This window comes from Cydia amplana, chromosome 3 (genome assembly GCF_948474715.1).
Source record: "Cydia amplana chromosome 3, ilCydAmpl1.1, whole genome shotgun sequence".
NCBI classification, from domain to species: Eukaryota; Metazoa; Arthropoda; class Insecta; order Lepidoptera; family Tortricidae; genus Cydia; species Cydia amplana.
In genome coordinates, this window is record NC_086071.1 from 12,907,117 (window position 1) to 12,923,909 (window position 16,793).

The following is a 16,793-nucleotide window of genomic DNA, read 5'->3' on the forward strand; positions in this document are numbered from 1 at the left end:
AAAATAATATAAGGATAATTGGAAAAAGGCTACCCCTAAAGGTAATCTTTATTACTTAAATAGTTAACTATTGAACAATATTTTAATCAGATAATCAAACGATCATATTTTTCGTTTCAATTTCATTATTTATTTTTGTTACATATATTACATGAATTCGTTTTCATTACTAAAAATTATTTTTATTATTTTATTTTAACGAATATGATCGTTATGAATAAAAATCAAGTAATTATTCGTTTCTTGATTGTGTAATGTCAAATTACTGTATATTTTATGTGTGGACGCTGTTTAATTGCAACCAGAAGTGCAATGACACAGGCGAATGCAACGTTTCCCGTCAGCCTCGTAAATTAGATTACGTACTGAAACTAAATTAGAACGGGAACATCATTTCCTATAGTGAACGCTTAATCTTCGTCGTGTGCTCTGCAAGCTAATTGCAATAACAATGTGAGATGATAGTGATATACCCACCTGCAACATTATGTATTTACTTATACTACTAACGCAGTCGAGGATTTTTTATTCACTTTTGCACAATTTCGTAGGTACGTACATGCGTTACATATGTAGTTGAGAGTGTGGGTCCTGAAATACGGCGGTGGCGTTGCGTGAACAAAAGATTTCCTTTGGCAGGATTAATCCTTAGGACCCAAGAATGGATTTAAGAAGTGGTGTCACCAAAATTTTAGATGTAATTTTTTAGGAGGTAGGTAGCTCTCAACTTTATTTTGATATCTATATCATTTAAGCTACTAGGCCAAGTTTGGTATCGTTTTCGTATAAATCGGGGATGTCGAATTCATTTATATTATGATTCATAATGACACCATTCCGAAGTAAAAACACATAAAATATATGTAAACTATTTTTTTTTTGTAAATTCCTCTTCACGCTTTAACTGTTGAACCAATTTAGTTGAAATTTGGTATAGATAGAGATAGTTCGAGTCCCAGGGAAGAACATAGGGTACTTTTATCTAGGGTGTAAAAAGGTGGAAATTATTGAGCCAAGAAGCATAAAATGTCCTGTTTTTACCACTTTAGGATACGCAAACTAACATCATTCATAAAGCTCTTGTAAATCACTGGAAAGGATTCTAGCCTGTATGATCTATGCGCAGCGCCCATTATTCCTTGCCGGCGAGATTCAATCTCATACAATATCTCGGGTGATTTGCACCGCGCCACATATTCCGAACACGCACTGTTACCTGACAAATTTATCACTTTTGCGCATTTGTTAGTACACGTTACGTGGCAGCTTGCGGTATTGATAGAAAGGGACCCAAGTCAGAATTTGGATTGTATGTATAGGTACTTATTGTATATTTGGTAGGTTTTAACGTGTACGTTATAAGGTTGTCGGCTATGTACAAGCAACGCCAACGGACGATGTGGTGAAGATATGAACTTACGTGGGACTATATCTTCATACTATTTGGCAACTGCCAACTGTCAAATAAGATATATGTCCCACACCCACTAGCGCCACAGTCATGCATGGAGCGAATAAGTTGACCTCTTCCTCTCACTGCTCCGAGTGACTAAAATAAGTGTTTCGTAAATAGTCGAGAAAACTTATTTTTTACTATATTTTTTTATATTCTTAAATATTTTAATTAAAATAAAAGTACTTAAAAGTATTTTAGTTGAATACTTCAAAAATTATTCATTTAACTTTGCTTGTATACTTGTAAGTATGTATACTTTTTTAATTAACATTTGTAGATCATTTTACAAAACGCTCCAGTCATAATTTCTTTAGACGTCATATAATATACCCTATTCTGTTTACGATAGTAAGACACCCCTCCCCAATCGCCTAAATCATGTCTGTACTTAGAGTCTGTGCGGAAAGAGAAGAGTCGTGGGATTTGAGGGCGCGCCAGTGCTATTTTATGGTTTTTGCTATGCTGACAACACTGGTCACGTGATTATAGTACGACACAAGAGGTCATGATACTTGAATCCCTTTTGTTCCGGTTTTTTGCCACGGCTTTCTAAACGGAGCCTTGTGGGTTGTCGGCTCGTCAACTCAATCCTCTAATTTAGCGCAGGCACTAGTTTTCGTTTTAAAACACACTCTTGTTTTTATGTCTCTGATACTAAAAAGTGACAGTGCGATTGACAAAACTGCTAAAACTAGTTAAGAATCTGCCCAATACAACTGTCATTTTAGTACCAAACAAGATAGAGTCTCATTTATGTACTGCCTAATCTGTGCAGTCCAACAGTTATTTTAATACAAAACCGGGTAGATCGGGTAGAAATTGGGCAATAGAACTGTAATTTTACTATCTGGGATATAAAAATAGAGCATAAGTAGGTAGGTAGGCCTTATTGGGGTATGTCCGGTTTTCTCATCTCACGATGTTTTACTTCGCCGAAAAGTCACTGCTAAATATGAAATATAATTTCGTAACCACAAACTTTCGTAACTAACAGAACCTAGTAAACGAACTTACAAATAAAGAAATATTTTATTACAAAACGTTTTATTCTTTGTAATCGAAGTCTGAATTAAAATGTCACTTATGTTTGAGCTAGCTTCGGTCTTTTATTCGAGATACCGTAGGTACTTTTACTCAATCCTGAAAAAAAAATTACATATAAATATGCATAAAATGGCAAGTATCAAGACTATTTGCCAGTTATTTTAAAAATCATGAATGACCTGCATATTTATAAAAATGAATATATTTTCAATGAATATACTTACTGATTATGTACCGGAGACAAGTTACTTAGGCGGCTTATTAAATAGGTAATTATTGAATATTAAATATAACATCAATACCCGTGAATAGCGGAAACACGTTCCGCGAATTTTTGTAAGTCGATAGTCGGCTTTTAGCCGATTTTTCCCGCTGACAAAACCGAACAATGTTAAATATAATTTTCTTTGTGGCTTTATATACGGTTTTATCGTGTTTTGAAAATATTTTATACATAAAACTTGCGGTTTTTGTTAATAAAAATATACAATGACAGAAGTTTGTTTACTTTTTACAAGATAGGTGTCATAGGTTTGATTGCCATATAAAATTGAAAATGTTAGTTCCCGTTTCTGCCACGACTCTTCTCTTTCCGCACAGACTCTAACTACAAAACCAGAGATTTGAAGTTACTCCCCTCTTCGTGCTTTCTCGTGTTGACAGGATTGTAGTGGCGGGCAAATTTGAAGACATTACTACAATATATCGGGCTACCAGATAGGGTCGTCACGTTCGCCCGCTCACTCATCCCGCACGCAATGATAACTTGCCTGTGAAATAATTCATGTCCTGTTTACGAATACAATGGTTGCCAATTTGAGGGGGATGGTGGATATTGGCTATGGAGCATAAACAAATTTATGGCGTTTGGCAGCCCTGGAAGTATTTAGCTTGTTGTAAAGAATACAAATACAGTTTCCAAGGTCTTCTTCTATTGTAGGTAACTTAGAAAAAAAAATCAATGATCATTATTTAGGGTATGATTACAAGTTATAAATTACAACAATAAATGATTAATATATTTAATTCATTCAACGCTCTCGCACACGTGTAATATATTAATGAAAGCCGGCCTATGGATATTTCGATAACATTAAAACTTAATTAAATATAATGAACATGCATTTCCAAGTGTCTGTCCGTACCCATTCCGTAATGTAAGCCACCCAAACAATCATAAAAGGTTATAATGTAATATTTTAATGGATTATCTCATAGCTAGTCTTATGCACAGTGCAAGCTTAGCGAATTTAAATATTCACCTACTGTCTGTGCTGATAAATGTACCTAACTGACGCAATGTGGCTCACTGCTTCTGCAACATAATATGGGACTGAATAAGAAAAGTAGCAGTATAGTACAGTTGTAACGAGATAAAATAATAGCAGCGTAGGTACTATGCGCCAGGGGTAAATAAGACGCTTGAATGTCTCACCAGCTAGATGCCGATGCCGCCCGGCGGAAAGTCAAATACGGCCAAATACTTCCCAGAGTCAAAAATTTGAAATAAATTTAAAGATAGACCCATTACAAATTACAAATTATAATTCTAATGTTGATCAGGTTGAGGAGTACAGCCTAGGTACAGTTAAATTTTTTGCTCATGTTACAAGCTACATCCGCGTATATATTTTTACCAACAAATAGACATAATTATCGTTTTATTTTCTATTATTGATTAAACTAAGTATTAAATTGCTGCGCGAAACAGAAGTAAGCATACGATATCTATATGACGATATACTTGCTATTTTTTTTTACCAAATGGCAATTACTGTTTTACGTAATGACAATTACTGTTCACGCCACATTGCTAAGTAAGATATTAAATGAATGCGTAGTATCTAATTATAATTATTAGCTGCTTAACTGCTTCAAGAATAAATGCGATAATTATAAACAAAAAGTTTTACGGCGGCATCACTTTTAAGCCCGCGATCACTTAGGTTAGTATTAAATGAATTAGCGTTAATGCATTTTAGCATCAGTTGGTGCTTGTTTTAAATAAAATATTGTTAGTAGTGTCAATAGATTAGTAGGTAGTGTCGGCCCTTACAACTATTATTAATGTACGTAATATTTTAGACTCCCATGAGTCTCGACGTAGATTTTGCTAAAGCCTCCCATACAGCATCGGTTTCTTTACCAGGTACTTAGTGTTTTTCAAGATCGCTTAGCTGGTGATGTGAGTCAATCTTTCTGAGGCCCTACTGTCCTTAACCCGAGGCGTGACGAGTCGGCCTTCCTCTGCCGACTCCTGCTATTAATTCACAATGTCCAACTTGGGTGCGTCCACTAGCTATGCAGTGATTGTCTCTTCTCAATGCATGTTGCCAAGGTTATTGTCAATCGATGCCGATGTGTAGCAGTTAAGAAAATCTGACTTGGCTATCGTTTATGATGTCACTTTCGTGATAAATCGGTTTTCCTTTCAAACATTAATATTTACAGCATTTTATTCGTATAATGGATGCAAGAGTATCATGAACAAGTATGTCGTCATTTTATAATAATTAGGTATTTGAATAACTTGTTATATTTGGAACTAAAATATTAATACAAAACAGCATACATACCTACAACATTAACATAATTTTTTTTTATTTTTTTTTATATACTTATTTTATATTTATTTGTGTGTCCCACTGCTGGGCAAAGACCTCTCCCCTGGTTCTCCATGACTCCCGATTCAGCGCTTCTTCCGGCCAGTTGTTAAGGAAGGCGTCAAAGTCGTCCCGCCATCTCTGCCTTGGCCAATATTTATTTATTGAAATTATATTTTAAAGCTTTCAATTCCCGTTGTTCCAAACATCTACGTTACGTGCTTCAAATGGTCGCAATCGATGCCTGAAATTATGCACTCAGAAAATACAGCATTGAATTTGATGTAGGTATTCCACAAATCCTCGCCAGCTTTTATATTTACTCCTTTTTGCGGTCTATTGCTGGAGAAATGTCTCTACTTGAAACTGATACCGCAGATAAAATGCCTAAAAGGATATGTCACTGGCTGACAAGCCGAATTCCGCTCAATTCACGCGCAGTGCTCCATTTCAGACCTGACAACTTCCATTTGTACGATCTATCTAGTGTCAACACGTTTGCGTTTTTGAGTGCTTTAGCATCAGTGATAAACAGTTACTGATTTGATATAGTTTACGACGATATTATTTTTTACTGCTATACTAAGCACTAAATACTTTTCATTAACAAATCGTTTATTTCATGAAATGGAACTGGTAGACATGAAATATGGTGTAAATACCTAGATATAAAAATATATATAATAAATAAATTACTTACAGCACATTTGAAATATGAGATCGGAAGAACAAGGGTAAAGTATTAATTAACCGTTTACTGGGTTGATGATTGTTATAAGTGTAAAACCAAGTTTTAATGTTATTGTATATTTCCACTAACTCAATAGATAAGATCAAAACTATCACTTCTTTCCGGCTCCATAATCTTCACGGCAGGTAAGAATTGACGTATGTCGTGACGTGTGTAGTTTTAGTGCAACGTGACAAGTAATTTTATAGAAAGTGTTCTAATTGAATATGAAGGAAGCTATCCTATCGATGGCAATAATTGATTATATTGTACAGTATCAAGAGTAAGGGCTCATTTAGACAGTGCGAGAACTCGCATGCGAGTTTCATTACATTGCGTCATTTGATCGGTCGGCTGAATTGATGTAACCGCAATGGTCCGCAATGTAACTAAAATCGTATACGAGTTCGCGCGCCGTCTAAATGAGCCCTTACGGATAGAACAATGCGCTAAAATTCTAATAGTTTTACAAGGTGTAATATCTGATGCTCTAATGGGTTTATTTGTATCCGGTAATTAATTAATACCAATACTAAAACAGTTTACTATTATTTATTGTAATAAATGATGAGAGCACATCTTACTAGTACAATGTCTATATCCCAAGAGAGGGGGGACCGGAGCAGACAGCGTTTAGTTACTACAACTCTCCCCCAGCCCATTTATAAAAACACTTAACTTACAGCAAACACTTAAGTTACACTAATTACTTATAGCTAACATTTGGTTAACATGGCGTTTTACGGTTCTCCCCTCCACATTTACCGAATATGTAACCCCTGGTGTCAGACACTCCTTGATCTCTCCCGCAATCCACTTTTGTTTTTTATCTCTATAATCTCTAACCATGACTTTCATCCCTACCTCAAAAGTCACGTTTCGATTTCCCTTACTGAACTCCACTAGTTTTTCATTATTAATTTGCAACCTAGCACTTACTGGCTGTGGTCTAAGTAAAGAAAATCTTGTTCTTAACTCCCGCTGATACATTAGTTTTGAGGGGCTGACACCAGTGGCTCTATTTACACTTGTTCGATAATCCACTAAAAATAAGTTTATTGCGTCTTCCAGTGACTTTCCACCGACTATAATTTTTTTTACATGGCTTTTAAAAGTCTGTACAAAGCGTTCGGCAGCTCCATTCGTTGCCGGGTAATAAGGTGGGGTATAACTTATTTTTATGTTTTTACTTTTACAATAATCTTTAAATTCAGTACTCGTCCATGTTGTCCCATTATCCACCACCAAATGGAGCGGGTAACCATACCGAGCAAATAGTGACTTAAAAACTTTTAGTGTAGTAGTTGCCGTTATATTAGGCATCACATATGCTTCTGGCCACTTTGCAAAACTATCTATCACCACCAAAAACATCTTACCACAGAAAGGTCCAAGAAAATCCGCATGTAAACGTTCCCAAACTGTATGGGCCGGTGGCCAGGGCGTTAGCGGTACCTTTTCGGGGGCCTTTCTGTTTTCTAAACAAATCATGCATGCGTTTGTTATATCTGTGATATCCTTATCTATAGTTTTCCACCAAAAATATGACCTAGCAATTTGTTTCATTCTATTTATTCCAAAATGGCTTGCATGTAACTCGTTCATTACTAAATTCTGCAGACTTTTTGGAATTATTACTCGTGTGCCCCACAGTAAGCAGCCCTGATCAATACTTATTTCATTTTGTTTTTCATGAAAGGATTTTAATTCTTCATTTAACATTGCTTTATCAGGCCAACCATCAGTACAATATCTCATTACAGTTGATAGAGTAGTACATTTTTTTGTTTCTTGTTCCACTATTTTCCAATTTACATTTTCAAAATTTGATAATGACAAGAATTTTAACACACTTAATTCACTACTGTCTAATATTGGATGGCTAAAGGTACTATTGTCTGGCGTGGGGTTGCGAGACAAATAGTCTGCGGGGTTGCAATCTGTTTTTATATGTTGGATAGTGTAGTTAAACCCTGACAAGAATATAGCCCAGTGCTGTAATCTTTTACACGCCATTTTTGGTATACCCTTTTTAGGGCCAAATATAGTAACCAACGCAGCATTGTCGGTTTGTAACTCGAATGTTCGTCGAAACAAATATTCGTAAAATTTAGTTATTCCGAAGATTATAGCATATGCTTCCTTCTCTATGGTTGGGTACTTTATTTGGGTATCTGTCAATTTTTTACTGGCATAGGCTACTGGTTTCACTACACCATCCTCAGATCTCACAGAAAGAACAGCGGCCACCCCACAGTCCGAGGCATCGCAGCTTAAAATTATTGGCAGTTCATTGCTGTAATGAGATAAAGTGACTGTTTTTGTTAAAGCTTCTTTTATTTTTAAAAAAGCGTTGTCACATTCAGGGCTCCAACAAAAAATTTCATTCTTAAGACAATTATACAAAGGCTACATTACAAGGTATTGTGGCCATGTCTTTTAAAAATCGATTATAATAATTTACCTTTCCTAAAAAGGAACGTAACATTTTCATATTTTCGGGTTGGGGTGCTTTTAATAAGGGCTCAATATTTTCTTTAATTACGCTGATCCCTTCACCTGATACATGATATCCAAATACTGTTAGTTGTTCTTCAAAAAACTTGCACTTTGATATTTTTAATTTCAACTCTGCCTCTGTGAAGCGTTGCAATACAGATTTTAATCTTGAATTTACTTCTTCTATTGTTTTTCCTGCAATGAAAACATTATCTATATAAACCTTCACACCTTCCAGTCCCGACAACAACTGAACAATTAGGCGCTGAAAAGATCCCGGCCCCGTACTGACTCCATAGGGCAGATATAAATACTTATATATGCCCTTTTCAGTCACTATTGTAGTTAGTTCTTGTGAATCTGGATCAAGTGGTGCTTGAAGGTAAGCTTCTTTCAAATCCAGCTCACAAAAACAACTATTTCCTTCGAAATTTGACAGTATGTCATTTATTGTCGGGAGTGGAAAATGGTCTATTTCTAGGTTAGGGTTCAAAGTTACTTTGTAGTCCCCACAGAGGCGCACTGAGCCATCACCCTTCATAACTGGTACAACTGGTGTACCCCAGTCGCTGAACTCGATTGGAGCAATGCGACCATTTGTTAACAGCCTATTTATTTCTGTTTCGACCTTGGATTTTAACGCAAATGGCACATTTCTAGCTGGCAAAAATTTTGGCTTGGTATTTGGTTTTAATTTTAGAGTTATATTTGCCTTCTTAAAATTACCCCAGCCCGGTTCGAATACAATAGGGAACTCTTTTTTTATTTTATCTAGATAGGCCTGTTTAGTTGGAACATTAGTACATACATTAATATTTTGTTGTAGTTTAAACGGCCATAAATGTAATTTTTTTAACCAATCTTTTCCTATAACCCTTGGTAACCCATCTTCTACAACTATGAGTGTCATATCCTCAAATTTTGATTCATTAAATGTCACATTCAAATTTTTTAATAATCCAATTGGCTTTGAAATGGACTGGTCAAAATTGATCATAGTCATTTTAGAGTTTTCTATGTTGATTTGTGGGAAAAATTTATTTCTGTCACTTTTGTTCATTGTAGTTATATCTGAACCCGAGTCCACTTCAAACTCAAATGGAATCCCTTCAATTTTTAGCTTTAAAAACATAGATGGTATTTTCTTAAATAACTTACATCCCAAATTAAGCGTCTGATACATGTCATCTAGTTCATTAGTTTCACAAACATCTTCTTTTTCTTCGGAGCAAACCACAGTTTTCAGGTTTGGTTTCTTTAGGGGGCATAGCCTAAATATGTGTCCCTTCCTGCCACATTCCGAACAGTACTTAAAGCGCAAGGTGCACTGATCCTTCCAATGTCCTGTCTTGCCGCAACACAGGCACTTTGACTGTTGTTGTTGTTGTTGCCGCTTTTTTTGAGGCTGTAGACTCACTTTCCCACGATCCGTTGAGAGCTTGAACACATCAACTGGCTTGGCCGATAGTTTAAAAGCCATCTCTGCTGTCTCCGCCACTGCTGTTAACTTTGCCAGAGTCGCATCGGCCATCTTCAATACTTCATATCTGATTGTCTCGTTGTGAACGCCATTCAACAGTCTTTCTTTTAAATGTTCATCTACATCCTTGAAATCGCAGTCTTTAGCCAGTTTGCGAACAGCTAACAGGTATTCTTTTATCGTTTCTCCTTCTTCTTGTTTCCTGTCCATGAATCTCGCTCTGTGCACTGCTAGATTTATTTTGGGGTGATAAAATTCTTGCAGTTTTTTACATAGATCCTCATATGTACTTTTAATTGGTATATCTGGGGCACATAACCCTGACAATGTGTCATACACGTTACTTGTTAATTTCGTTATTAAGAGCGGAACCTTTTTGTCTTCCGAGATATCATGCAATAACATGTAACAATTGAGTTGCTCCTCATAACTTCTCCAATTTCCACCACTGAAATTTTCTAAGCTAGTAATAGGGAGCGTTGACTGGTGTGTCATTTTATTTTTTTTTGTTTTAACGTGGTCCCGAAGCACTTTCCGCAAATCGTCGATACTTGGATTTGGGCCTGTCGGTAATTCTAACTGTATTATGAGTTGTGATAATGTATCTTTTGGTAACTCCTGAATCCACGACGTTTGACCACTTGCAATTTTTAATTTAAATTCTTCGAGGGACATTATGTCACTAAACTTGTTGATTTTCACCTTCAGTTGTGCGTAGTAACAGTAGCAAGCAAGATGGTTGCCATTGCCGTCTGTATTGTCTGTTTTACCGACAGAGTTGTGACATATGACGTATAGTGTCGTTTGACGTTTGCGTTTTGATATTGCTAGGATGTACGTTCTGATTGCTCTGCTTTACCGACCGGTTTCCTTCACATTTACTGTCAACTGCTCCGTGGTGACGTTTTGAATGATGATAACCTCTAATTGCGAGATGTTAAAAATACGTACAGTTTCACGTCGATCCGTAACCTTCTCGTCGCCAGTGTAATATCTGATGCTCTAATGGGTTTATTTGTATCCGGTAATTAATTAATACCAATACTAAAACAGTTTACTATTATTTATTGTAATAAATGATGAGAGCACATCTTACTAGTACAATGTCTATATCCCAAGAGAGGGGGGACCGGAGCAGACAGCGTTTAGTTACTACACAAGTAATAATGATATATCTCCACCGTTCGCGTTCAAACGTATTTACCCTTCAATCACAAGCTTTGTTTTACAGAAATGTATAATCTTGTAAAGGTATTCGAGAATGGTTGATATTATTTTTGACGTAGTCTCATCTGCTAATAAGAAAAGATTACAATAAATAAGATAACATAAAATTAGGATTAGGTTATTTCCTTACATGCTGCAAGCTTGGTAATCATAAAATAATATTGTGTAAAATGTTCCTCATACAGTTCGGTTGATTGCTAGGTGATAGTCAGTTACCAGCACTTACAGCTTGATTGTAATTGAAAAAACGTCAACAATTATCTCTCTCGATAGGTACCATATGGAATATGGATATAGGATATCTCAGTGTCAAAACGGACGTTTCTCCAAACAAAAATGTCGCTTTTTAAACTAACAGATCCGATCCATATCTTATCGAGATCAAATTTTTGACGTTTATTAAAATTAGAATTAGGCCGTAACTCTCGCCACGGGATGTCGATAAAACACTTCCTAGTCTCATAAGCTATATCAGTAGATGTGTATAGAAAAGTTAAGAGGCTCATTCCTGTACGCCTTTGACATGAAAACGCCGACATTCACGTTGCCTCAATGCCTTCTTGAGTATGAAAGAAAAGTGCCTTGCATGTTTAACATCGATATTGACAGCTACCTACCTACCTAGAGTACCTACCTACCTAACTGTTAATATCAATACGTTTTTTTCACTGTTAATACGCAGCACGCACATAGTGGTATCAGATCTAAAAGAACTACATTTGATGGCAATTCTCCGGAACAACTACCTAAATGTTAAATTGACTGCTGTAAAGGACGTGCCTATTTATGTAGGTACCTACGTCCTACGTATGATATAAGTTTTACATGCACTGTATGAAATGTGTCAAGAAATTTAAAAACCTACCTAGGTAGTCCAACTATCCTAGAAATGAACAATAGGTAAATTAAATTAGTATTTGATTTATAGTATATTCAGACCTTTGTATTGTTACTTAATTACTTACTCCAGTATCAATTATTCTACATATGTATCTGTAATATTTACGCCTCTAACAATTGTGTGCAGACCACAGGCCACGTCTTATTTATGTTATATAGTGATATTATTCTGTACGACTTATTATTAAGTTATTAGTATATCGTTAAGTTCGAGAATAATTTCATATAATAAAATATATTCCTTTCCTTAATTTTGTTTTATACTTAGGTAATATAAAATAAAATGAACGCGAGCTACCCTTTTTCACCCTTTTCTTTAACTTTAATTTAGCGTTTTCCTAGTAATTCTGACTTTCCTATGTCAGCGATTTCTCGAATAGCTTACTTGCCTTTTTGACAAAACCCTTTACAGAAGCGGTAATGCGACGCCATTAAAACCACACAGTGGAAACACTAACAAAGTCGTAAAGTACAGTGGAGTCGAATAAGATCGCGCACGTGCCCGCTAAAGGCTTGACACACGGCACTCTTTGTTTGCGGGCACTGTCTCCGTGACTTTTCTACGACACTTAAGAACGTTTAACTCTATTGTTCAGACTCGTAGAGCAGGAAGATTAAAACGCACGGTTTTTTTTGCATTGCTTTAGCACTTCGTTATGAAGTTTGTTCTTTTAAATGACTTTATTTTTTGGAAACGTCTTTTATAATTAAATTAAAAAAAAAACTTATTTTCTCCGGTACGGTGATTATCAATTTTCATATTTGCTTGAATTATTATTTAGCATGAGTAAATTTTATTTATACTTAGATGAAGTTAGCAGGTTTGTTATTATTGCACTGTTAATGGTCCGTCAATAGTGTCTATACTCGTATGCTGTATTTAATTTAGTTATTAATCAAGAAATAAAACGCAACTCTTTATATTTGTAGGACCAAAGTATACAATACGTTGAGCATATTTCGTATAAATTCACAAATGATTTATTCATCCAGATTTAAAAGCGATAAAAGGAGAGAACATTTTATTCAAAATACAGGGAAAAATGCAAAATATCAAAATATTGTAGGTATATTAATGATAATGAATTATTCAACCAGCTGTTCGGATTAATCAATTCCCTAGTATGTTATTGCCATTCAATCGACTTTCAATAGTTTCACAAGTTTTATTTGCCCTTTAGTAGGGGCGAAGAGATAATGATTAAGCCAAGGAAAAATGGAAAAAAATTGGGTCTTGGTTTTTTTTTGCATTTCCTTCCTTTCTTACTAGTCGAATGTTTCTCACTGGGATATATTACGTTTCTTGACGTGAAAATGATCACAACCCTCCTTAAGTCTCCCCAATTACACCAACTATTAATATCAGGTAGAGTCATTGACGAAAAAGCTAAAATTTGACATTGAGTATCCCACCTTACCTTAATATGTAGTTAACAATAGAACAAGAGTCCTTGAAACGAGTGCAAGCCCTTGGTACACTGTCGCTTAACCAGTTTCTTGCGCAACTCGAGTGGATAAGAGTAAAAGCCTATTACGTGACTTCCGTTTTCCGACGACTATGTTTACTAGTTGTTGTTGTTTTGTAAGATTAAAATCATTCTTGTATCATTTTGTTAAGCATAATGATTACGTAAGATACATACATACGATTAAAATCATTCTCGTATAATTTTGCTGGGTTATCCTTGTATCCTACTATTATACTGATCTTGCTCATCTCTATGAGTGTAAAAGTGATAAAAAAACTATTAGAAATACATCGCACAATTTATTGTGACTCACGCTTATGATTTAACCGGCAATTTACTTTAACGATGTCTGCTGCTACAGCAGCATCTCAGGTAGCCTACAGACTACCTGTGTCAAAATTTCAGTCGCTCTTAGGGTCCTACTGGGTACCTACGTAGAAATAAAATCGCGGACTGTATAAAAATAGGCTGGTTTATTCCGCCTTATTTAATTACAACTAGAAATCTCGGCCAAACAAGTATAAAATTAGATTCAGTATTCGTCCGTTGCCGGTGAAGTAGTTACCATGGTTACGAGTACAGTTTAACACTGGGTTAACGATTTAACCGGTTAACCCCGGGTTAGTGGGATGGTGCAAGTGCCCTAAGATGTATACTGATAACATGCATCTAACAATTGTTGTTCGGTGTTGTTCCGAGATGGGTGGATGGATGGGCGCACATACAAATAAATAATGCCACAAATAATAAGACTCAGCACGGTTCCATTTTTATCGACTATCACCATGCCCGTCACTTTCGCACTTACATACTTGTTAGAACGTGACATGCATGGTGATAAACGATAAAAACGCGACCGTGCTACTAGGGCAGGAATGACAATGTAGGTAATTATGTTTCTTCCAAAATGTAAACAAATAATGGAAAGTTTCTTACGTAATATAGATTAAAGGAGAATCTAACTATAGACTTATCTGAGGTAGGTACTTATTTACTTTTTCCCCATTGAATTTCATTAGGGATCCAATCTCACAGGCTAAGAAAGAAGTAAGATAAATAGTGAAAATCCAGCATTAAGATTAATGTCTTTTCTTTATAATTTAACAAAGTACGTGTTGCGAAGCTAAATTCGTAGGGACGGAGCCAGAACACAATTTTTCTTGTTATGCTAAATTTGAAAAAGTAATGAACTGGTGGTTTCCTGTTTTGCGTATTCATTCGCTTTTCCCTGCCTATGGTACTTGAACTATGTCATGCTCAATAAGGAGCGAAATTGCAGTAATATTCAATATAACAAGTAAAGAATATAAATATTATAGTTTAAACAAACTCCCAGGCCACTCATGCATTTTTATTACTTATCCGGTATTTTTTTTTTTAATAGCAGACAGTTAAAACCGACATTGCGGATGTCCGCATGCCTAGAGGCAAGAATTCGTTATCCTGCTTGGCCTGGCTTATTTAATACTGGAATAAGACAAATAAATATAATTTCCAGAAACTTATCACGAACTTTTCACTGTTATTTGCTCAGACAGGTAATATATCGTTTCCATGAAACACCGAGAACGTTTCACTATTATTTGTTCATGTAGGTAATATTTAATGAACACTAAAAGTAGCAGTAGCAGTTCAGCAAACACAAGCAGTAAACACTCTATTAGTGCCTTCGCCTGAATCGCTTGATTTTTGACCTAGATACGTAGGCGTCAATTGCGTGAAATACTTAATTTAAGTATCTAAATACTCATGAAGACTTATGTGGGGCAGACACAGCCTCACTTCACGTCATATCGGTCGCTATTTTTAGGGTTCCGTACCCAAAGGGTAAAAAACGGGACCCTATTACTAAAACTCGCTGTCCGTCCGTCCGTCCGTCTGTCACCGGGCTGTATCTCATGAACCGCGATAGCTAGACAGTTGAAATTTTCACAAATGATGTATCTCTGTTGCCGCTATAACAACAAATACTACTAAAAATAAAATAAAATAAATATTTAAGGGGAGCTCCCATACAACTAACACGATTTCTTTGCTCTATTTTTTGTTGATTGTGCGGAACCCTCCGTGTGCGAGTCCGACTCGCACTTGGCCGGTTTTTTTTTTACTAACAAAGTTACATTAAACAGCAATTACAAGACGCTTCGATCTTATTATTGATAACCACCTCGGCGTAAATTGAGACTAATTTTGCTATTCAGCGGTAAAATTAGAGGTATTAAGGACCGGTCTCCTTAAGAGTATACTTTATCTCAACCAATTATTCAAAACTACTTTAAGAAACGGGCTTAAATATTTAATAACTGCATATTATTAGGACGAAAGGAGACAACCGCTCCTCCATACAAACGTAGTTCCTATTTTCCTCTCTAGACATTTACATCATAGATTTTTTTACACGATTTCATGTTAATATTACATCTATATAGACATAATATAATTTTTAAGTAAGTATTATGCTTAATAGCACCGTTCGCAGACGTTTCTGCTTGTTAAAAATTAAAATTAGGATTATAAGAGTTACAAGCTTTTAAAAATGTGTAAATAAATTGTATTCCGCTTCTTACTTTTATAATCATAAAATAAAATAAAATCGAACCAAGGTCAATATACGATAAATTGTGTTGACATATTTTCCATTAAGTCAATATCCAGAAAGGAAAACGGGAACTTCGTTTGTATGGAGAAGCGGTTGTCCACTATACTCTTAAAAGCGTTAGCAAGATTATAGATACTTATTAGGAAACCAACGAATACGGAACCATATATTATTATTTGCAATTAAACTGCTAAATTATTAAAATGTGTCATCATGAAGTGTAGTTTTATAAGTTATAGGTACTCATTTTTCGTCACAGAAAATATCTTTGCTTCTAGGATCCTCAAGTTTTCCTTCAATACATGTTTCTTTAATATAATATAAAAGTTTACACACCCTATAAAAACTTATATACACCGTGTTTTTATTGAATTCCGTTAAATTCGGGTATGGTTAAGTATGTTTAAGATAACTAAATGGCATAGTAAATTTAAAAAAAAAAAAATTTTTTTTGCTTTTTTACAAAGTTTTAAGTTTAAAGTAATTAAATATTAAGTAATTAAATGTAGCATATAGCGTTGTTGTAACACGGGCATTACATTTAACTCAACCAAACAATTGAAATCTGTGACATATCAATGTCATTTCGAACATCGATTGACCGAGATTGTACTTAAGTTTAGTAGCAAATGTATGAACTCATTCTAAACACCAATAAATATGTAAACTGGCCCTAAGGCAAGTGTACACGCTTGTAGAGGCCTTCTAGGAAAAAAATAAATTTTAGATTATCTCCGAAATGGAGTTAATTAGAATATCGGTGTCTTTGAGAAAGTTACTTGATTT

General features: G+C 35.3%; 1 protein-coding gene and 1 long non-coding RNA gene across 2 annotated transcripts in view; one reads left to right on the forward strand and one right to left on the reverse strand.

Annotated features, from left to right (window-relative positions):
* The window catches only part of LOC134662860 (uncharacterized), a 299,277-nt gene that overhangs the window by 106,436 nt on the left and 176,048 nt on the right, over nt 1-16,793 (forward strand). The window lies entirely within an intron of this gene.
* Nucleotides 8,266-10,484, reverse strand: LOC134662550 (uncharacterized). The gene is made up of 2 exons (XM_063518815.1): nt 9,491-10,484; nt 8,266-8,527 (listed from the first exon to the last, which is right to left on the reverse strand). Coding segments are annotated over exons 1-2 (819 nt in total). The 5' UTR covers nt 10,308-10,484; the 3' UTR covers nt 8,266-8,525.